Source organism: Camelina sativa, chromosome 11 (genome assembly GCF_030686135.1).
Source record: "Camelina sativa cultivar CO46 ecotype springtype chromosome 11, ASM3068613v1".
NCBI classification, from domain to species: domain Eukaryota; kingdom Viridiplantae; phylum Streptophyta; class Magnoliopsida; order Brassicales; family Brassicaceae; genus Camelina; species Camelina sativa.
The window spans coordinates 14,468,339-14,491,367 of NC_141890.1; the positions used below are offsets into that span (position 1 = coordinate 14,468,339).

A 23,029-nucleotide genomic window follows, 5' to 3' on the forward strand; every position below is an offset into this window, starting at 1 on the left:
ATGAATGAAACTTACGCATGGACTTATTAACGGGACCGTCTTCATTGCAAGAAAGAAAAAGAAGATGAGAAATTAATACATAATCTGGTGGTTCAAGAAACCTTCTGATAATGTTACTAATTATCAGAAGCATCTTGAAAAGTTTAAGGAAGATCCCAAATGGAAGAGGGCAACAAATTAAATGGTTTAAATTCCTGGACTCGACTGAAACATATATATGCAACAACAACAACAACAAAACGTAACATCCCTAACATTTACTATATATTTTCTGCGTACATTAATGAGAATGTTGTAGTATTTAAGCAATTCCTTCTTCACTTTAGTACTCCGCGATTAGCTTTACCCCCTCTGATAAAAACATACTGTATATATTAATAATTTAATATATGTACTCTATCATACCATATTTTATAACTAGTACTATTTTATATTTGATCAAAAAAAAAGTACTATTTTATATATAACGAGGTTTTTTATTATTAATTTTTTTTTTGTCATCTGATCTTTATATTGAAATATGGCCTTTAAGGTCCCGCAACATATACATCTATGATATACAAAAAAGCCCATTCCAAGCTCTCTCGCTTTTTTACCCGGTTAGTTCTCATAATTAATCTCTCCATCCACAAAAAACAGGGTATATACAAAAGAAACGGCTCAGAAAGATAACCAACCCTGTCTAATAAAACAGATCCTCATCAAACCGAAAGTTCAAGCTTTCTCCTCATCGAAGACTTTAGTCATTTATGTTGGGTGGCCCATTTCCACGTACGATTGTAATATGAGGTCCCCTGTGACACTTTGTGCTATTAAGTTTGCACCTCAGTTTGCTGTTATCGTTTCAATACATAGTCTCCAGTACTGCAATCTTCCCAATAGACTCCTTATGGCCAAAGCTTGAGCTTTGAAATTTGGCCAAGCAATTGGTCTCTCCACCGCTTGTACCAGCCTTTTATCTTGAACACCAAAAATAACATTTGTTACCTTATGGCTTTTCATACTTTCGATTGCCCATAGCACCACACGCAGCTTTGCATCTTCTGCATTCTCAATCCTTCCGAAAGCTCTTCGGCTATGCAACAAAACTTCCCCTTTTTCATCTCTTAAAACCCAGGCTCCACCTGCAATTTTGTTTCTCTTCGACCAAGAAGAACCTACATTACACTTTAACCAATTTTGTGGAGGTTTTTCCCACCCTTTCACTATCATCGGTGCCCTTCTGTGAACCATATTTGCCTCCCTTTGGTTATGTTCTGCATTTCCTCTATTTTCTTCACTTTGAGCCTCAAACCACTGTGTAACATCTTCTCTAATTATTCCAACTGTTTCTGCAACTGAGAAACTAACCCCATCGAAAAATAAAGAATTTATATGTTTCCATATTCTCCAAATTATCCATGGAAAGCTCCTTCTCAAATCAATAGGCCAATCCTTATTGTTCCTTTTCTCTAGAAGATGATACATATTGGAATATACCGATCCGTTTTGAAAACCCTCCAACGGAAAAGGGTAATCGGATAAGGCCCATATCTGTTTGGCCGCTGAACAGGTAAAGAAAACATGATTTATGGACTCACCTTCCACTCCAAAAAGTTGACAAACACTATCCATATCCATGTCTCTTCTATTTAGTGCTTCAGCTACTAGCAAAGCCCTGACAATACTTTCCAGAGGAAGATTTTTAGCTTTGGATCGGTGTGAATTCTCCATACCAGTTTTTTCAGCTCAAGCGTAGATGGTCTTGTCGAGACTTCTTTGATCAGATGGGCACTTTTTTCTTGGTCCGCTAACCAGTATGCAGATTTAACTGAGAAATCTCCAATTTTATTGAACTTCCATGCAAAGAAATCCTGTTGAGAAACAATAGGCTTGATAGCTCTTATTCTATCTATATCCTATGGGAAAAAATGTTCTTCAAGCATTTCCTGGTCCCAGTAACCAGTTGAGGCATCAATAAGCTCATTTACCTTTAGTCCTACCTCAAAGAACAAATTTTTCCTCCAAGGCGCTCTAAACTCATCATCTAGGATTCACTTATCCATCCATACGCTAATTGTTTCCCCATTTCCTACTTTCTTTACCAGTCCATTTTCCACAACTCTCGTCCAAACAGGATGCTTCTCCAAGCAAAAGATGGTCTCTTCTCCATAAAAGCCTCCAAAAAACCGGAATCATTGTAATACCTACTTTTCATAAGTTTAGCAAGTAGGCAGTTTGGCGATTGAAGTAATCTCTATGCTTGTTTTGCTAATAATGCTTGATTGAACATTTGAATGTTTCTGAAACCCAGTCCACCATAATCTTTAGGTAAACACAATCTGTCCCAACTCTGCCAATGAATTTTCCTTGAGTGTTCATCTGCATTCCACCAAAAAGAGGCCATTGCACTCTGAAGATTTTCACAGGTCGTAACTGGGAGTTTGAAGCATGACATAGCAAACAAAGGCATTTCTAGTGATACCGACTTCAGAAATACTTCTTTTCCACCTTGTGATAAGCATCTTGTGTACCAACCCGAGAGTTTAGCCTTTAGCCTATCCTTTAAATAGCTTAGCATATCAACTTTAGATCCGCTAAAACACTCCGGTAAACCAAGATATGATCCTGCTCCTCCCTCAGCTTGTATCCCTAGGGTATCTCGAATACTTGCTTTACTTGTTTCGTCAATCTTTGCTCCAAACGTTATGCAGGACTTTGAAAGATTTATAGATTGGCCCGAAGCTTCCCCATAGAGCCTGAGAATATTCTGCAACACCTGAATTTGCTCCTTTGAGGCTTTACACAGAAAGAGTGAATCGTCAGCGAAAAGTAAGTGATGCACACTTGGTCCATCATGGTGGAAACGGATCCCCTCTTTCTGGGATGATCATTCCAAATGGAGAATCATTGATGAGTACTGAATAAGTGACTGATGATACACAAACCATTATCCAATCAATCCATTTCTGGTGAAATCCCATAGCAGATAATAGGGATCTAAGGTAACTCCATTCAACTCTGTCATATGCTTTTGACATATCCGATTTAACTGCCATAAACTCCAATGATATTTGAGGATGCACCCTGAGGCTATGGAGCAATTCGTGAGCCACAAGGATGTTATCGGTGATCAATCTTTCAGGGATGAAGGCTGACTGAGTATCCGAAACAATCAAGTTCAGAAAAGGTTGAATTCTTTTCACCAGGATCTTTGCAATTACCTTATACATCACCGAACAGAGGCTGATTGGACGGAGATTTACCATCTCTGTGGGTTGGTGAGTCTTTGGGATTAGACAAAGATGAGTATAGTTCCACTCATTTGGCATCATTCCATCATGGAAGAATTGTTTTACTTCTGATATGACGTTTGTCCCCACGATTGCCCAATACTGTTGGAAGAACAATGCTGACATACCATCTGGTCCGGGAGCTTTTGTTGGATTGATTGAAAACATGGCTTCTGTTATCTCTTCTGCACTAACTTCTTCAATCAGAGTCATATTCATTTGATCTGTAACTCTTGGAGTGAGACCATTAAACCAATCTGAAAAACTAGCTGGGTTTGAGGAAGTGAATAACCTTTTAATATAAGTTGATGCTACTTCACCCTTTGCCGCCTCAGAAAACTGAAAGTTCCCATTAATGTCTTTTAGCTTTTCAATCCTCTTCCTTTGCATGTTCTCCTTGACTGAAGCATGAAAAAACTTAGAGTTCCGGTTTCCTCTTCTTAACCGTTTTTGTCAACTTTTTTGTTGCCAATACTTCTCTTCCTCTTGATAGGCTTTTGCCAATTCCCTTTTTAACACATACACCTTGTGCCATCTTGGCCAACTCGTCGACTGTTCTTTCTCTAAGGCTTCCTCTAGTAAATGTATCTTTTCCTTTGAATTGGTTGTATTTCTTTTTTTCCAGGAGCTTAAAGCTTTACGACAGTTTCTCAGTCTTCCTGCTACGGATAAGATGACATTACTTGATCTAGGCTTCCAAGCTCTGACTATCGCCTCTTTCACATCTTTCTTATGCAAAAATCTTTTGTCGAACCTAAATTGGCCTCTATAAGAGTCTTGGGATGTCATTAGCTTTACCAGAACCGGTCTGTGGTATGAACCTGTCATATCCAAAAAATTTTGGTTTGAGGCTGGAAATTTAGTAAACCACTCTTCATTTCCAAATGCTCTGTCCAACCTACACTAAATCCAATGTTCACCCCTTCTTCCTGCCGATGAGAAGTTATTTCCATTACTTGGCAGCTCTATCATTCCACAAACTCTTAACATCTCAGCGAAGTCTTTTGATGCATTTTCACTTCTTTTAGGCCCACCTATTTTTTCACCTTTGTGCAAAATCTCGTTAAAGTCACCTAGCATAATCCATTTGTCCTTTCTGCCTATTCCGATCCTAGTGATTCTTTCCCACACTACTGATCTTTTACTTCTATCCGGGTCTCCATACACGCATGATATAAAGAAATTGGAAGCTTCGAACTGAACTTGAGCATCCAATAGGTTTTTATCCACAAACTTAATATCTACATTCACACTACTTTTCCAAAAAAGGGCTAATCCACCACTCTTACCGATAGGATCCACTGTATACACCCCTTTGTACCCCAACCAGACTTGTAAATCAACTAGTACATCCCTCCTATACATGGTCTCCATTAGGAACAACACCTCCGAGAATTGTTTTTTACGCAATTCCTTTAGGCGGGGAATTGTGAAGTCTTGAGGCCGCCCCAAACCTTGACAATTCCAGCTCAGAACACTCATTGGAGGTTAGGCAAACCCCCCTTTGGGTTCACCTTTTGAGAATTAAGCTTTGCCATGTTTGCAGTGCTTGTATCCTCATCATCTGCTTTTCTTTTCTCCACACTTCCTGATTTTGAACCCTCCTTTAATACCACTGGCATCTTCCCCTCTTTTTGATTAAGCAATTTTGGCTTTCTATTGCTTTTTGTTGGTCGGTTACTTGATTTATTTTTTGCCTTATTCAGAACAATCCCAGAATATCCAACCTCGAAAGGTTTAGATCCATAAACCGTTGCATTGTTCTGAAACGGCTGGGATAATGTTAAGAATTCACCCGATCCAACTAAGGAGGAACTGGTCCCTTGCTCTATCATCCACCTGTTTGATGAGGCTTCTCCACGATACTCTCCCATATTTGTATCTTTTAGCTCCATTTTTTCACCTCTCATAGCTGGTATCGGTTTATCATAAGAAAAAACCACTCCTTTATTTTTGTTTACATCATGTTGGAATATAGGCGCCGGCTCCAATCTGAGAATGGATTTTGCTGCTAGAGGGTCCTTTTCCACTTCTCCTACAAACGCTTTAACTTTATCAGCTCTAAGTAATCTCTCATCTTGAGAAGCCACTCACATATATTGCCTCATTCCTTCTAGCACTGCTGATGCTATCCTAGGTCGACCTCTTAAGGGGTCAATTCCCACTTGATCTTCTTTTAGAATTCCATAAAGCGGGTCTGATTCCTTCAGAATCGGGGCCTGTTTTGTACTTATCACTGCTTTCCCTGATCTTTTTGCATCTTGTATCTCGTTTTTCTTCTTGATGATCAGAGGGCAGTCATCCACTTCATGTGTCATCCTTTGACATTCAAAACACCTCTTATGTACTCTTTCATATTCAAAGAAAAGATTTGTCGTTCCACCCTTAGGTAAGTTTACTAACTTTGATAGTTTCAGGGGTCTAGAGACATCAAAAATTACTTTTACCCTAACATATTCTTCCAATTGGGGCTTCTCGGTATCAAAAGTCACCTCGACTACTTGACCGATAACTTCTCTGAGTGCTGTGATTGCTTTCTTTGTGTAGTAGTTGATCAGTAAATTCCAAATCTTGACCCACATGAGAGTGAATTGCAAATAGTTATCGGGTGGTGTTTCATACCATCTATCCATTACCACAGACCAATCATTGAAGGTATGGATCCCCTTCTGCAGCACGTCTTCTAAGTCATGTTCAGAATTGAAAAAGAACTGGAATTTCTCCTTTGAAAGTGCAACTCCTCTTGTTCTTCCTTCTTTCTGCCATTTGCGGGGCATGTTACGGATTAAGTTCTTCATTGATTGTCATTTGGGGTTAAGAAGTCTTCCCACTAAACTTATAGTGTTTGCTTTGACCGATGAAAATTCAGGTAAGTCGGACATGTCGAAAGGAACATCTTCTTCTTCCAGCGACATAGCCATCAAAGCTCTATCCATTGCTGAAGACATCACTTCTTGATGGTAAAACCTAGTTTCGAAACTTCAAATCTTTGGATCCTTTTAATTTGACACTGATGAAATCGAACAAAGCGGCTATAAACAGGATAAAATCTAACTGAAGGGAAAGTGTTTTTTTCAGTCTAAGCTCTACTCCGACCTAATCAAAGACACTAGTTCAGAGAGTCTTAAGCCCAAACAACGAATTTTTCTTTAATCAGACAATTATTATTCAAAATTTCTTATATAACGAGGTTTCTATTTATAATTTATAAAAACATGTACATTACTTAATTAGTTGGCACGATATATTCTAGACCATGATTCAGATTTCAGAATCTGTTGGCGCATTAACCCCCATTTCTTTCATTACGTCTAGTGATCTGCCTGTAAAACCCATACTGGTATGTATTAATAGTATTATGTATACATATATTATCATTGTGTAAATGGGAACAATATTGAATTGAAATAGGAAAACCAATAGTGAAACCTTACTTATAATGCCGGTAAGAGCCAGCGCCGACTTCTCCAGCTTTTCCTTTTTCTTCCGGTCATATTTACATCATAGAACTGTACTTAAGGTTACACCTTACACGCAATATTAATGACATTATATAGGTAACACCAGAAACGTAATTTATTACTAAAACAGCAAGTTACCTGGTACATGGATACACGATCGTTGTGTATAAGTATTTTAGCATATTCCTTGGACACCCTCAATCCGAATAAATCTTTTATATTCTTAGAATTAAACACACACACACAGACATATATAAAGACATGCTCGGTTAAGTCATAATATTTGCACATGCAAACTAACGTAATTTTTTTGTATTAGAAAAATTGTAGTAAGGAAACCCTTGTCGAAGAGAGATATCATTGTTGAAACTTCCCGTAAAAATATTACAATTAAATGGTGGGTACTATGTGCATCAATAATTTTCGATCATTAATTTGTGATTTCGCATTAGATTTGTATTTTTATCCTCTTTTTTTTTTCACATGAAACTTGCAAGTACTTTGGAATGCCAATTTTTGTTTGTTTAAATGGGCTTTCGGATATTTTTCTCCATTGTTTTGGGAGCCTTCTTTAGATATATCGAATTGGTAAAAGGCATTTCTCACTATAAGATGTTAAGTTATTGGTGGTCATGGGCATTCAATATAGAGAGTTTAGAGACATTTCTAAATAATATAAGGTACGTTTTAGTTGACGTTTAGAAAATAATTCATTTTTCTTCTTTTTTTTTTGTTGGTGAAAACTAACTTATCTTTCTTGTTAACTTTTTATTCTTGTCGACCTAGCACAACTCGACATGTGCCATTCATGTTTCTCAAGAAAACATTTGAAGTAGCCTCCTATATCTTCGTTACAAGGTAGTCTTGTGTATCGGTCCATTAGAAGAGAGAGAGATACACTCATACACAACCGAATAAGAAAATGACAAATCGAGTTCGATGATCATTGCTCATATAGTCATACCTATCGACATACATGTTTTGGTGGTGGTGTGTTAAGGCAAGCTAGTGCGCTAAACTTACTTTTTGTAGGTGACTCATTCAAGACAAAGACACATCGATAACGTCCCATACACCACATCAAATTATCCCTAGACACATCAAATAAATTTCATCGAATGAAACTATTTATTTCGTTTAAAAGTTTAAACACATTTATATTTTTATAGTTATTCGTGTAAAACATTCTCAAAATGATCAGCATTCCTTTTTATGATATTACTAAAGCATTGATTTTCTCTGTAAAATGTTATAGGACTCAATAATCATGTAAATCTATTTTGAAAGGTAAAATCTTCATTTCAATAGAATATATATATATATATATATATATATATATATATATGTAAAGCGCTATTTAAAACTCGACACACGATAACAAACCTTTAAGTCAAATATATTAAATTTGTCGGCAGATCTTAATTATTGATAACGATTTGTGGATGAATATAAACTGCATGATTAGGATAAAAGATCAAATGTTTTTATAAACCAAATGGTAAAGTAGTTGGGACGCGGGAAAAAAAAAGAGGAATCTCAATTAATTTCACCACCTGCCTTACCCTACTCTTTTTTAAACCATGTTGAAATTCTCGTTAATTTGTCTTTTATAAAAAAAATGAGATACCCTTTTAATTGTTTTTCTACAACTCATACATCATAGAAAAAATCGAAAATTAAGCATCGATGATAACATTTAAAAGAAAGAAAAAAAAACTAAATTTGAAATCTTGAGTACTGTCTTTTTAGTTAATACGTTCTAACCTCTTTTGTTCTAAATTCGTAGTTCCATCCATGAATAACATAAGTTCATGTTTGGATTGTTTAACAAATTATTTAGCAAACCCTTTTTTCGAAAAAAAAAAATGTATGTCTCATAATTTAAAAACCTGCATTTTGTGTGTGTTTGATCAAATAACTTTGTATATAGAAACGTAAATTCGTAGTTTAATATTGTATCTTAACTCTTAAGTATATACTAGAATTGGACATGTGCTAGAGTACGGGTTAACATTTATTTTATTTATATTGTAATTTTTATTTAAAGTGTTATATTTATGATTGTTTTATTTGTTTTATTTTTTTTTTGCTCAAACATTAAGCAATGAAATCATATGTTGAATATAACTTATGAAAATAACATCTATTTTGTAAGATCTATTCTAATAAATCTAGATTTTGACCCGCGGTACACTGCAGTTAAAGTTATTTGATAAAAATATTAATTTATGTTTGTTAATTTTATTTGATTTGTTTAGTTTTTAAAATTATATATTATATTTTTATTGTTAATTATATGACTTAACCTACACTATACCGCATATTAATTATTTTGTTACAATATTAATTAGTCGATTTAATTAGATACGTCTGTTAATCTAATATTCATATTGTTAACAAAATAATGAGATGATATTTTATCCATGTAGCACCGAATTAATGACATTTTAAGTTTCTATTAATATCTACTCAAACATGTCTAACCATATAACCCGTCGTGTGATATTTTAATTCGTTGTACACCTTAGAAAAAAACTTCATAAAAATCTAAATATATTTTTAAAATTTAAAATGTTTAAATAAAGTTTCTTTTTTATATAGAAATTGAACTACTTATAATATTTGAACTTCTTATAAAGTTTAAATATTATTAATATCTTAAACAGTTTTAAAAATTAAATGTTTTAATAATTGAAATATTAATAATCTTTAAAGTTTTTAAAAAGTTCACAAAATAATGAGATGATATTTTACCCGTGTAGCACCGAATTAATGACATTTTAATTTTCTATTAATATCAGCTCATACATGTCCTGTCATATAACCTGTCATGTGATATTTTAATTCGCATATATTATTAAAATTTAAAATGTTTGACTAAATTTTATTATTGTAGAAATTAAAATACTTATAATATTTAAATGTTTGAATAAATTTTATTATTTTAGAAATTGAAATACTTATAATATTTGAACTTCTTATAAAGTTTAAATATTATTCATATCTTAAACATTTTATAAAAAGATAAATGTTTAAATAATTGAAATATTAATCATCTTTAAATTTTTTTAAAAGTTATACATTTGAATTTTTAAAGTTATTGAAATTTAAAATTCTTTAAAATTTAATAAAATGCATAAATTTTTTAATTTCAATGCCTGATAAATCAATGTTTCTGCTCATTCGTATTCAAAATCATTTTGGTCTTTTTTTTATTAATATGACTTTGAATCTTTGCCTAGTTTTCTTAGGTGATGTAGGGTATTTTGTATATTTTTTTTATTCATCAGTTAAGCAATATATGTCTGTTTAAAAAAATTTCAATTACATCATATACATAAAAAATCATAAATTTTATTAACTAAATATATTAGATAAAAAAATTAAATAATTTAAATATAAAATAAAATAAATGTGAAATAAGAATCACATATTTTTGTTTTAATTAGGGTGAGAGTTTTTTTATCTTTTAAATGTTACCTATAATTGATTTATATGTTACTATAATTAACTAAATCCATACTATTCTTACTTACCAAAAATCAGATTAACATGTATATTATGATACACCTATGTTACAAGTTTATAACAAAAAAATCATAAATATATATATTATATAGTTTACAAAAAAATGTCGTGTACTTCTGTTTTATTATATAGGAGATATAGAAATATAAATGAATATATTTAATAGATAGGTATTATGTATATGGCCTTATGTTAAAAACTTAAAATTCGTGTATATATTTATTTTTAAACTAAGAAATTCGTGTATAAGATTGGTACGGTGAAATATTTTTGAGTTTTAGTAAGCTTGATTATAAGTAAGTACACATTTCGAAATTCCTGCGTAGGAATACGTCAAAACGACATTAATCAAGGTATACATAGTCTATATAACTATATTACATGTTATAACGTATGACTAATGACTCTATCAAGGTATACATAGTCTATATTACATTTTTTTTTTTTGGTGTGATAGTCTATATTACATTTGGACTATTGACTTAGTCGGTGATAAAAAAATACTCTAGCTACGCATGCATTTTTTGTTATGATTAAAGAGAATGATACATAAATATATATATAGGGTTGAAAAAACATGATAGGCAATTTGAAAAAGAAACACTTGCTTCGCACTCATTAATTACCTTGAAGAAAATTGTATCCTAGATTGCGAAGTGAGGAATTGTATGAGAAATTCAAACTAGTGTATGATGAATGTATAAGGCCTCAACCAATTCTCATTAAATGCTCATTTTTGCTCCTATAAATTGATTTAGCAAGTAGAGTAAGGTGAGTAACCAATTGCACTGAACAAAGAAGTGAAGAACAACCAACTGATTCTGAGAGTAGAAAAAAAAAATGGGGAAAGTTTCTAGGCGATTAGGGTTTTTGGGTTTGATGCTTGTGGTACTCATTATTGGAGTTGCGGAATGTAGGAGACTTGAGAAAGAGACTTTGGGAGGAGGTGGTTTTGGAGGAGGTGCTGGAGGAGGATTCGGTGGTGGAAAAGGCGGTGGTGGGGGTGTTGGCGGAGGAGCTGGTGGAGGGTTTGGTGGTGGTCACGGTGGAGGACTTGGCGGTGGTGCTGGAGGAGGTCATGGTGGCGGTGCTGGAGGAGGATTTGGCGGTGGTGCCGGAGGTGGCCACGGCAGTGGTACTGGAGGAGGATTAGGCGGTGGTGGTGGTCATGGCGGTGGTGTAGGAGGAGGATTTGGCGGAGGTGCTGGAGGAGGCCACGGTGGTGGTGCAGGAGGAGGCCACGGCGGCGGTGCAGGAGGAGGATTTGGTGGTGGGGCTGGTGGAGGTCACGGTGGCGGTGCTGGAGGAGGCTTTGGTGGTGGTGCAGGCGGAGGTCACGGTGGAGGTGTTGGTGCAGGAGGAGGATTTGGTGGTGGGGCTGGTGGAGGTCACGGTGGCGGTGCTGGAGGAGGCTTTGGTGGTGGTGCAGGCGGAGGTCACGGTGGAGGTGTTGGTGCAGGAGGAGGATTTGGTGGTGGGGCTGGTGGAGGTCACGGTGGCGGTGCTGGAGGAGGCTTTGGTGGTGGTGCAGGCGGAGGTCACGGTGGAGGATTTGGTGGTGGAGCTGGAGGAGGGCACGGTGGTGGAGCTGGAGGGGGCTTTGGTGGTGGTGCAGGAGGTGGAGGCGGCCATGGTGGTGGAGCTGGTGGAGGTTTTGGTGGCGGTGCAGGTGGAGGAGGAGGCCATGGCGGAGGGTTTGGTGGTGGTGTTGGAGGAGGCCATGGTCGTGGATTTTAAATATAGCTTTATAGGCTACTTACTTGTATCCCAAGCCAGATTAAAAGGAAGAGATTATATATTTGCTTGAGAATTTTATTATGATGAAATAAATGATATTTAAAATATTATAACTATTTGATGTTCATTTCTTCACTCTAATGAACAGACCAGATACCACACTAGTATATAGATGAAAAAATATAAAAAATAAAACGTTGTAAAAAAATTGTCTGCAAATAACATGAACAGTGTTAAAAACGGAAACCTATAAATATTTCTAAAATTATGGCACCATCCGAATCATGAGAATTAAAGCGGCTAAAGCGAGTCGCATTCTTCACGTCTTGAGATAATTGTTTGATTTTTCGTTTTACAGATTTAGGTTGAGTAAAAGTCATCATCAAGATCAATGGGGATTTGGTATTTATAACTTCAAAACTTTTTTTCATAGTGTTGCAAAAGTCGAGAATGTACATGAATTTTTAACTTAACCATCTACATAACAGAGATAACGATTATGTTTTAATTTATAATCATTTATGCCACACATGCATGACAAGTCGTTGTGGTTAAGAGTATTAACTTTCAGGAAACAAAGAAACAACTCACCAAAAATACATGTAACTATTTAATCTGAGAAAATAAGTATTGGTTTGATTTGTGACAAGCTAACTGCAAAAAGCTGACAATATTTGAAATCAAACAAAGCAGGGAAATAAAGCAAACATGTTTAAATCAAAGAAAGAAAGACGAACTTTTGAAATATAGTAATTGACTAAGTGTCTAGGATGATTACTTGCTGACTAGTGGAATTCATACAATTTAACAAAGCTAATTCTTAGGCCCTAGATCACAAATCTACACTAATTCACTTCTATGATACTAATCTCTTCGTTAATCATCTAATCATCAATAACTTTTATTCGCGATCAAATGATCAATAAGCATGGATAACTAGCATAAATAGCCACTAAACAACCATAATCACCAATTGCCATTAGCTTTTTTTTTGTCACCAATTTCCATTGGCTAAAACTTTTACTAATTTGGTTCACGAATTTCATTTAGCACATTCCTAGCTAGTATGAAATTGCCTAAAATCTAAATCAATAATCAAAGTCAATCTAGCTTTAAGAATACATTCTAAAGAAGGATATAAGATATTCTAACCTTTAACTCCAATAATCAACTCATAATCATCCTAATTAAGAATCCTAAAAAGACTACTCACTAATGATGAATGACCATGATAAGACAAATCATAAAGTTTGATCTTTGCATAATGAAGTATGAATAGTACGTAGTTAAAGAAACTAAAAGAAAAATATATAAATTTGAGTGTGAAAAAATCTGAGATTCACAGAAGTTTGTTTGGAGAAACCTTAAAGAGGCAAAGAGATTTATGCAAATTATCAATTTTAATTTTGATGATGCTCACCCTCCCACTTATATTATACGTAAATTACACAAACAAAAACAAATGTTTTTTTTTTTTTTGGAACATCGTCAGTCATCCTTAAAGTCGAATCACATATAATTTGGCATGGGGTAACCAAAAAAGTAGAACAAAATGATTCTGCCCAGGATCGAACTGGAGACCTTTTGCGTGTAAGGCAAACGTGATAACCACTACACCACAGAATCGCTATATTAATTGGGATATCATTTTATAATATCTGACGCTATACATTTACCGTCTTTTTTTTTTTTTTTTTTTTTTTTTTTTTTTTTTTTTTCACATTTACCGTCTTCATTCTAGTATAAAGTTTAAACCTACACATATTTGATCACTCCTACCATTTTAAATCTTGTAGTGTAGGAGACTCTAACTAGTGTTTATATTAGATGAATTGATTTTCTTCTACACGAGTGGTTGAATCGAATTAAACCATTAATAGAGGTATTGAAAAAGTAGCATGAGCGAGATGACGCATAGAACGACGAGTTAGAAAAACGTCACTCAACGAATAAATGGACTAAGCTTTAGGAAATTTTTTTTTTAGAGAATCGAATGCAAAGTTCAATATATCTATATTAACAAGATAAAAGTATTTGAGTTTATTATCTAAAACTCTTTTTTGTCTTTGATAATGTATTATGACCTTCTCCCATGTACGTAAGTAGGTCTCCTAGAACCCCCTTTTTTCCTTCTAAATTTCAGAGATGTAGATGACATCAAGAAAAGTTACAAAGCTTCTAGAATACTATGATAAATGATTTTCTGTTTGTTAAAAAGTAATGAAATAGTCAACATATATATTCTTACGTCATTATAAATTACTGGTACTTACATTCAAAAGTGACGAAACAAAAATGAAATATCACTTCTGTATGATAAGGAATTCATCCTTTGGAGCATGCAAAGTTAGTTAACCACGAAACACTATCATTTACATTTAAAAATGTTTTTTAAATAAAGACAAGACAAGTGAATATATTTCATTTCTCTCCTTAGTGCAGCAGATGCATGTCTGTCTAACTATATATTCCTTTTGTTGCTTAAAGAATGATTTTCTAGAGGTTTTATTAAAAATAATATACTTATATCCACACTATTCTTTTACACTAAACAATATACAATAACGATGAACCAATAGAAATTAAATCATTTGTAGTACGTCTTAGATATAAAAAATCTAATGTCTCAACATTCTAAAGCTAGCAACACCAAACATTACATACGAAAAAAAATGACAATAAGGAGCATATCAATGTGTCATAGAAATAAAAGTAACTATATTAAAATGCAAACGCCAATCGCCAAACCAGCACAACCCTATATAGATGAGTTTTTTTCCCACGGTTCACGCGTTTATCTTGAGGTTAGCAAGTTGCCGAATATTGATCGGAAAAATATCGGAGGTGTCTCCGGAGAGGAGACGCCGGGCAATGATGATGTTAGCAGCTTCCGAAGGATGGTAAGGATCCCAAAAAACGTATTTGGAACGGTCCATACACACTTTTGAAGTCGGGCCACATGGAATCAGCCCACCTACTTTCCCAAGTAACAAACAACACGGAATCTTCTCACTCTCAAAACCTACAATATTGAATTACAAAATCCATACACGTTAAAAATCTGAAAAGAAGTATCATAGCATTATTAAACTATATAAAATGGTTGAAGTCACGCACCGTAAGATGAATAATTTTGGAGAATATCATAAACAATGCGAAAAACATCAGCATAGACGAATCTTGAGCCTTGTAGATTCTTGTTTAAATCCTCAACGAGGGTTTTAAGCTTGAGATTATACATTTGTGCCATTTCATTAGGTTCCACTGAACATTCATTTCCAGCCGTTGGATCAGATGACTCTCTCGAGAACGGCATGCAACCAACCGGACCAATATTAATCACCACGATTTTCCTCGCACCCAACTGGTACAATCTCTGCCAAAACCATATACAGTAATAAAATAAGTTAGTTTGTCAAACCGGTTTGGTTTAAATTCGGTTTAGTTGAAATTAGAGAAGAAATTAATTACGGTGAGTTGTAATCGGAATCTTGATATCATTGTATCAACGAAGACTTCTGGAGATACGACTTTACGTTGAACGCTTGATACGACGGGAGTGAAATAATTGTTGATTAGATCATTAGAACCGGTCGTAACCGAGAAAATTGCAGACCGGACTAATTTAGCCGCATCGAATTCACCAATCCAAGAAATTATGTCTTGTCTCGTGGTTGCAAAATTGTCTAATTGTGCATCCACATTTACACGTTCTCCCTAATATTAAAATTTTATAACAATGAATAACAAAATATGTGAAAAATAAGGAAGACAATTAAAAATATGCTTACAAATAACTTCCCCGTGGAATTGAGGATTCCACTTCCGCCGGAAGCATAATTGACACCGTTGAGAATGAGGGATCCTCTTGTTGTTGGTGCTAAGTACGGTGGAGTTAATTCATCTGACCCCAATGCTTGATCTGCGGTTTACCAAAAATATCCGGTCATCTAGCTATCCGTAAAAGACACTAACCAAAATATGGTTTTAAAACAAACCGGTCCAAAAATGCAAGAACATTGTTACATGTTGGAAGTCAACTCAGTTTGAATAATGTTTTCACAATAAATACAATCTTTATTATTGCGGCTTGACGCTTGACCATTGCATTGCATGGAAACTTGTGTATATAGTTATTATAGAAAATTTTACATAAGAAAATTACTCATTAATAACAAATTACTTACATACGAAGTCAACGATTGTTTTTCCATTGGTGAATCTCCCAGTTGGCGATCCAAAATCGATCCCATTAGGATCATAATTAGCTTTAGACAATGTGGCTAAGTAGTTGTTGTTTCCGGCGTCTACCAACGAATCTCCGAAGACAAAATTCGCCGGAATGTTTTTACTACCGGCAAGACACAGTATCTCGGTGAAGAACAAGAACAAAAATGCTATAACTTGGCAAAGAGAAACAAGAAACGACATTACTGATTTTTTGTCAGTTTTAAAATAGGTATCTCGAGACAAAATATCAACAAGAAAACCGGACTCTTTTTGTGAAGAACCAAAGACGAATATTATTTTGAAGAAGAGAGGTGCGTATCAGAATAAAAGATAAAGAAGGAACTAAAGGTTTATATAAGGGTTTTTGTTTTGTTGTTTGTTCCACAAATGGAGTCCTTCATTGAGAATAGCACAGAACCACTGTTAGTTTGATTGAGAACTTTATCACTAAAAAAAAATTGGAAATAAACAATAAAGATTTTAGTGTGTATATATAGATCCACTAATCTTAATTTTTTTATATATATGAAAAGGTTAGAGTCTGAAATAGTTGGCACGTTTAGTATTAATGGCCTATACCTACAAAGCTCATGCATGAGCGTGTACGTAGGATCAAATAATTATATTGAATAATGTTATCATCCAAATGCAGATTAATCTATACGAAAGCTTTTATATTTGTCAAAAATATTGTCCGATGCAATTTGGACTCAGAGCGACTGGAGAGATATTTGAGTAAAAGTCACCTAAAATTATTTTAACCAAGCTAATAAAATTCTATTTATATACGGATATACCTAACGGTGAAGGACTCATTGATTTGTTGATATGAAATAATAAAAAGTTTCCCGGGACAATGAAACTATTGTTGTTCATGAAATGAAAAATAAAACGAATCACTCTATATTTCTATATATGAGGTTGTTAACCGTATGTACTCTACACGGTTTTGTCATGAGACTCCAAGATTTTTTTTTTTTTTTGATAATATAAGTTGTTTCTTAATTTATATTGTGACGAGATTAATCATAACTGATAAACCCAATAATTATTAGGTATTTTTTTTTGTTAACTCTCATTTTTAATCTATTCATGAACCTTACATGTCACTTTAAATATACACAAAACCCATACTGTTAATAATGAGACGAACGTGGGAATATTTTGATTTTGCAGCAATAGCGAAGTTAATATTATACTCTGCAACTGCGGTGCAACTTCCACCAAACTCTGGGTCATATAATAGAAACAGCAAAGAAAACAAAAATGAATAAAAGCTTCACAAAAATTAATATTGTGTCTGGATAATACAATCTGTTGTATAAAATATGTCAATAGGGGTATTGAATAGAGTCAAGGAAAAAAAAATTTCGAAGCAAGTGGTTGATTTTGAATTATACGCCTATTAATTGTACCACATAGAGAGTCGAGAGAACGTGTCATTGGATAACTAAAGCTGCTCCAATGGAACTCTAATTCAATTGTAGAGGTAAATTACAAAAACTCTAAGATTCCTATCCTAAATATCAGTACTGTGTGTATGCTGTGATATTGTGTGGTTAAAAATAAATCTTCTAAAATAGTTAATGAACGATAAGTTTGTCAAAAACAAAAACAAAAGATTGTTAGTGAACGAAATGTAATAAAACATTTGGCGGAACGACTCGTACAGAAAAACAAATTTTTTGTTTCAATAGTCATAATTAAAACCATCTCGAATGTGTTACTCCATTTTTTCCTCCAAAAGAGCAACTCTAAAATAGAACATTATTTTCCTCCAATGTATTACTCTATTTTAGAGTTGAAAATAGAGTTAGTGTAAAAAAATAAAAGTGAAAATAGAGTTGCTCTATATATAGAGTAATCATATCATTTTCTATATTTTAGAGTCAGTACCGTGCCCAGGTTTATCGGGGCTTAAGGCGAGTTTAACATTAGAAATTATTTTAATATATTTTATAAAAATAAATAAATATTAAAACTCAAAATTATAATAAAATAAATATCAAAAATTTAAAGCTATAAAATTTTTTCAGAAACAAAAGAAAAAATCTAAAAAGCCTTAAACATAATCGTTTTTCTTTCTATTTCAATAAACTATTTCACCAACTTCTCTTAATCTTTTTTCCTTCTGTTTTACGACCTTACTTGGTCTTTCACAGTTTAAAGTTATGTTTTCATTTTTATATATTTTTATAAATAAATATATTCAAAGGAATTATACATGGGTTGTTTAGGAAATAAAAAGACTCTCAAAACCATAATGATACACCATATTTTTCATAACTGAGAGTAAAAAAAAACACAAAAAAAAACTATATACTTTGGGGGCCTGAAGCAAATGCCTTTTTTCTAACCTATAGACACAGCAATATAGAGTAGGATTGGAACAAATGTTGCTCTATAATAAAGTTTTAACTTTCCACATGCCCTAAGCCACGAATTATGTTAGGATTTTTCAGTTTCGGTGCATTTGCATAATCTTTACCAAGTTTCCAACATTTGGCGGAACATCTATTATGTCCTATTTGGTTTCGACCAAAAGTTTTCTTGTGTTTTAACGATGAAGATTTTGAATTAGTTAACTTAGCACATTGTGTGGATTATGTGATGTTGTTGTATATTTAAAATTTTACTGAAGGAAAAATGAATTGTACTACTAATATGTGTATAGACGATTGCATTTTGTTATCTATTGAGTCCCTCCACGATGGCCAATCTTGCAATCATGACCTTGCAATCATGACCTTACATGTCTCAAACTGCTTTTTTGCACCTGTTTCACAGCTTTTATGGACTTTTGCTTGATGTTTTCTATCTCTTTATTTCTGTTTATGACTTTGGGGAAAATCTCTGCTTGTAATATTTTGAAGTCTGGGAGTTTATATCCTCTTTTTTGTATGGTTTTTATATAAATGAATAGAATCATCGGTTTGTCCAAATAAATAAATAAATAAATAAAGACGATTGCATTTTGTTATCTTTGATCTAATGTATAATGGATTGGTGACTTTTTTTTTTGTCAAACTAATGGATTGGTGACTAAAACTAATGTTTAACAAAGTGTTGGTTAGTATCCTCCATATATAGGATGTTGAATCCGGCTTCTCTAAACTGAACTTTGCTTCGGAGGGGTCTCGAATTTTCTGATAATAGAAAAATAGGTAACAAAAAACTAACATTGGCGAAAGTGAGAAACTATGGACTTCGGTCGGTCTAAAAAACGTTTTTAAAAAGAAAAAAAAAATAAATGTTGCTTGATATTCAAAAAAAAAAATTGCAATTGTGAAATGAAATCAAACATTCAAATGCGGAAGGACCTGTAAACCAGAATTGAACCGGTCTCAGTTGTGTTCATCGGCTTAGAGCAATTTTTTTCATTGGTTTTTGATTTCATATATAGTTCACATAATATATGATACATTAAAACCTATATACATTAAGATTTGATAAATTTATAATCATATAATAACAAATTTCTCCGTTAGTGTAAAATTAACACAATTTGATAATATTAATATAATAAGATAATAAATATATGGTCCTATCAAAATCACCTTTTTGTGAAAAGTTTAATTAATATCATAAACTAGAAATTACAAACATATATCTTATCATATATAAAAAATGTAGTGAATTATGATCTAATGTTTTTGTCTATCTGTGTTAAAGCTGGCGTTTTCATATTTCAGAAACAAAATACGCAGCGTCGAAAGAGCGGCCAAAAACGGGAGGCAGTTTACTAAAGATAAAACAATGGCACACCAACCTAAGCAAGTTCTTCGTCATCTCTTCTTTCCTCATTGACTAAACTTTAAAAAAAACCCGATCAGAAAACTCGAATACTCGTTCATAGTAATCGGAATCGTCGAAAAAATGGATCAAACGGTACCGGAAAATCTCATCATGGTGAAGAAGGAATCAGGCGGGATCGCCGTCATCACAATCAACCGTCCGAAGTCTCTCAATTCGCTCACGAGAGCGATGATGGTGGATCTCGCCAAGGCATTCAAGGACATGGACTCCGAAGAATCTGTCCAGGTCGTTATTTTCACCGGATCGGGTCGATCTTTCTGCTCCGGCGTTGATTTGACTGCTGCGGAGTCTGTTTTCAAAGGAGACGTGAAGGATCCGGAAACCGACCCGGTCGTGCAGATGGAGCGGTTACGTAAACCGATCATCGGAGCTATCAACGGTTTCGCCATCACCGCCGGGTTCGAACTCGCCTTGGCCTGTGATATTTTGGTCGCTTCTAGAGGAGCTAAGTTCATGGATACTCACGCCAGGTTTATCTCTTCTCTTACGACGTCGTTTTAAATGTTTATAGAGATCATGAGAACAGATCATATTGCTCTCAGTTCAACATTGTGAAAAGTAGTGTTGCCTTGTGATGAATCTTTCTGAATGATATGAATGTGAATCCTCTGTTTTTGGTTGTGAAGGTTTGGGATATTTCCTTCATGGGGTTTGTCACAGAAGCTGTCGAGGATCATCGGAGCAAACAAAGCTAGGGAAGTTTCTTTAACATCATTGCCATTGACAGCTGACGTAGCTGGGAAGTTAGGGTTTGTGAACCATGTGGTTGAAGAAGGAGAAGCTTTCAAGAAAGCTAGAGAGATCGCAGAGGCTATAATCAAGAATGAACAAGGCATGGTTCTGAGGATTAAATCTGTTATCAATGATGGACTAAAGCTTGATCTTGGACATGCTCTCGCACTCGAAAAGGTTATTAAACCTTTTTTTTTACCCTTTTTTTTGAACTTTTTGATCAGTCCTTCTATTGAGAGAGAGAGAGTCTAATTAAAACTGTAATTTGAATTGGCAGGAGCGAGCTCACGCGTATTATAGTGGGATGACGAAGGAACAGTTTAAGAAGATGCAGGAGTTTATAGCTGGACGTGGATCCAAGAAACCTTCTTCCAAGTTGTAGACAGTTTCTCTTCTATGGATCTTGAAATATTACTACTTTGTACCATTATGGTAATTTACGTTTTGATTACTATCCTCAATAATAATATCTTTGTTTCAAAAGTGTAACGCAAATCAAGTAAAGTTGGGTTACTCAATATAGTTTAAGATTCGCATATATGTATGTCTCAGACAGAACAAGCTGCAAATATCCAAAACATAACTTTTAAGTTAGTAAATAAATCCTTCATCTAGCATGCATAAACCTGCCTTGTCCATCTCCTGCAAATATCCAAAACATAACATTCTAGTTTGTACCATTATTATCTAGGTTTACATTTTGATTACTGTCTTCAATAAGAATATATATATATATATATATATATATATATATTTGTTTGTTTCATAAGTGTAACAAAAATCCTTGTTACAGCTTTTTTTTTTTAACTAAAAAGTAAAAAGTCATTCAAAGTCTCCCAAATCAATGTTCAATATATACTAGAAGTCATTCCGTGCTGGGTTTAGCTTACAATGTTGTTCAATTTTAGTAATTTGGAAATTATTAGTTTTTATTTGTTTTCTCAGCAATGGTTATTTTTGTTACTTGAGTTTTCCTTGTATATATATTATTAGAGTATTTCAACACATGGAGAAAATTTTGATTGCATAGTAGAGTTTATGGTTTTTTCTCCCTTTAGATTTTTAATACATATTAGAGCATATGCATTGGTGAAACTAGCCTGGGCATTCGGTTAACCATTCGGTTTCGGTTTGGTTGTATTCGGTTTCGGTTATTTTGGATATAGTAATATAGTAACCATTTGGATATTTTTGAAATTTCGGTTCGGTTCGGTTCAGTTTCTTTCGGTTCGGTTTCGGTTTGGTTATTTAAATAAATAACCATAACTAACATAAATTATATTAACATTAACCAAATAAACCAAATATAACCAAAACTAACCGAATATAACCAAAATTAACCAAATATACAATAACAAAAATACAAAAAAGGGAAAAATATTGATTCAATTTGACAAAATAGTATTTAACTTTGTAAATTCAAAATAATAACATTTACATATATTGATTATTTAAAATATTTAATTGTTTTGAATCTAGAAATAATTTATATTTTAAGTTTATTTTATAGTTTGCATAATATTAAGTATATAATATTTGATATTTTCTAGATTTTCGGATATTTCGGTTAACCATTTAATTGTCGGTTCGGTTCGGTTCGGTTTCGGTTAGTTTGGATATAGATTTTTACTAACCATTCGGGTATTTGAAGAATTTCGGTTCGGTTCGGTTTGGTTTTTTTCGGTTCGGTTTCGGTCGGTTATTTGGTTATCGGTTATTTTGCCCAGCCCTAGGTGAAAGACTCATTAAGTTTCTCATTATATAATATTATTTTTTAGTGTACAGAAATTTGAGAACATATTTCTAATATTGTGTGTCCATTGGTAAGTTTCTCGTAAATATAATATTTTTATTTTTAATGTAACTTAATATTTTAATATCATTTTATTTGAATACTTATTCATAATATAAGTTATTATTTATACATTCTAATACAAATTAAAATTGTTTTTACGAAATTTTAATAATGAAAATGAATCCAAGTAAATAAAGTTATAAAAAATTACACTAATTTTTGGATGAGTATAAACATGCAATGATATTATTTCATCATCATCATAGATGCAATTGAATAAAATGAATAATCATTTTGTCTTATCTACTTAGAAGACAAACCATAGAATATTATAATGTCAAATGTCATAATAATAAAATTTCTTAGAAAATTCTTTTAAGTAATGGCGGCGCTCCTAGGGTTAGGCGATCTCAAAGGCGATTCCAAGAGGTTCTCACCTCGATAATCTTCAAGTGCTT

At 33.6% G+C, this 23,029-nt stretch overlaps 5 protein-coding genes and 1 non-coding gene across 6 annotated transcripts; 2 read left to right on the forward strand and 4 right to left on the reverse strand.

Annotated features, from left to right (window-relative positions):
- Positions 1 to 825: 825 nt before the first annotated feature.
- On the reverse strand, positions 826 to 1,713 carry LOC147933987 (uncharacterized). Its single transcript, XM_087472420.1, has one exon. It carries the CDS (start codon positions 1,711 to 1,713, stop codon positions 826 to 828), a length of 888 nt encoding a protein of 295 aa, XP_087328546.1.
- A 3,649-nt stretch (positions 1,714 to 5,362) lies between these two features.
- LOC147933988 (uncharacterized protein At4g02000-like) lies at positions 5,363 to 6,070 on the reverse strand. The gene has a single exon (XM_087472421.1). The coding sequence runs from the start codon at positions 6,068 to 6,070 to the stop codon at positions 5,363 to 5,365; it is 708 nt and encodes a 235-aa protein (XP_087328547.1).
- Positions 6,071 to 10,864: 4,794 nt separating this feature from the next.
- LOC104728007 (uncharacterized) lies at positions 10,865 to 12,114 on the forward strand. The gene has a single exon (XM_010447052.2). It carries the CDS (start codon positions 11,102 to 11,104, stop codon positions 11,996 to 11,998), a length of 897 nt encoding a protein of 298 aa, XP_010445354.2. The 5' UTR covers positions 10,865 to 11,101; the 3' UTR covers positions 11,999 to 12,114.
- A 1,437-nt stretch (positions 12,115 to 13,551) lies between these two features.
- TRNAV-UAC (transfer RNA valine (anticodon UAC)) lies at positions 13,552 to 13,624 on the reverse strand. The gene has a single exon. It is a non-coding gene; the product is annotated as a tRNA-Val (tRNA).
- Positions 13,625 to 14,499: 875 nt separating this feature from the next.
- On the reverse strand, positions 14,500 to 16,694 carry LOC104723502 (GDSL esterase/lipase At4g16230-like). Its single transcript, XM_010441888.2, has 5 exons — positions 16,186 to 16,694; positions 15,790 to 15,920; positions 15,470 to 15,715; positions 15,116 to 15,374; positions 14,500 to 15,020 (listed from the first exon to the last, which is right to left on the reverse strand). Exons 1-5 carry the CDS (start codon positions 16,427 to 16,429, stop codon positions 14,785 to 14,787), a joined length of 1,116 nt encoding a protein of 371 aa, XP_010440190.2. The 5' UTR covers positions 16,430 to 16,694; the 3' UTR covers positions 14,500 to 14,784.
- A 3,163-nt stretch (positions 16,695 to 19,857) lies between these two features.
- On the forward strand, positions 19,858 to 21,259 carry LOC104723503 (putative enoyl-CoA hydratase 1, peroxisomal). The gene is made up of 3 exons (XM_010441889.3): positions 19,858 to 20,514; positions 20,671 to 20,953; positions 21,054 to 21,259. The coding sequence occupies exons 1-3, from the start codon at positions 20,105 to 20,107 to the stop codon at positions 21,156 to 21,158; spliced, it is 798 nt and encodes a 265-aa protein (XP_010440191.1). The 5' UTR covers positions 19,858 to 20,104; the 3' UTR covers positions 21,159 to 21,259.
- The last annotated feature ends 1,770 nt before the right edge of the window (positions 21,260 to 23,029 follow it).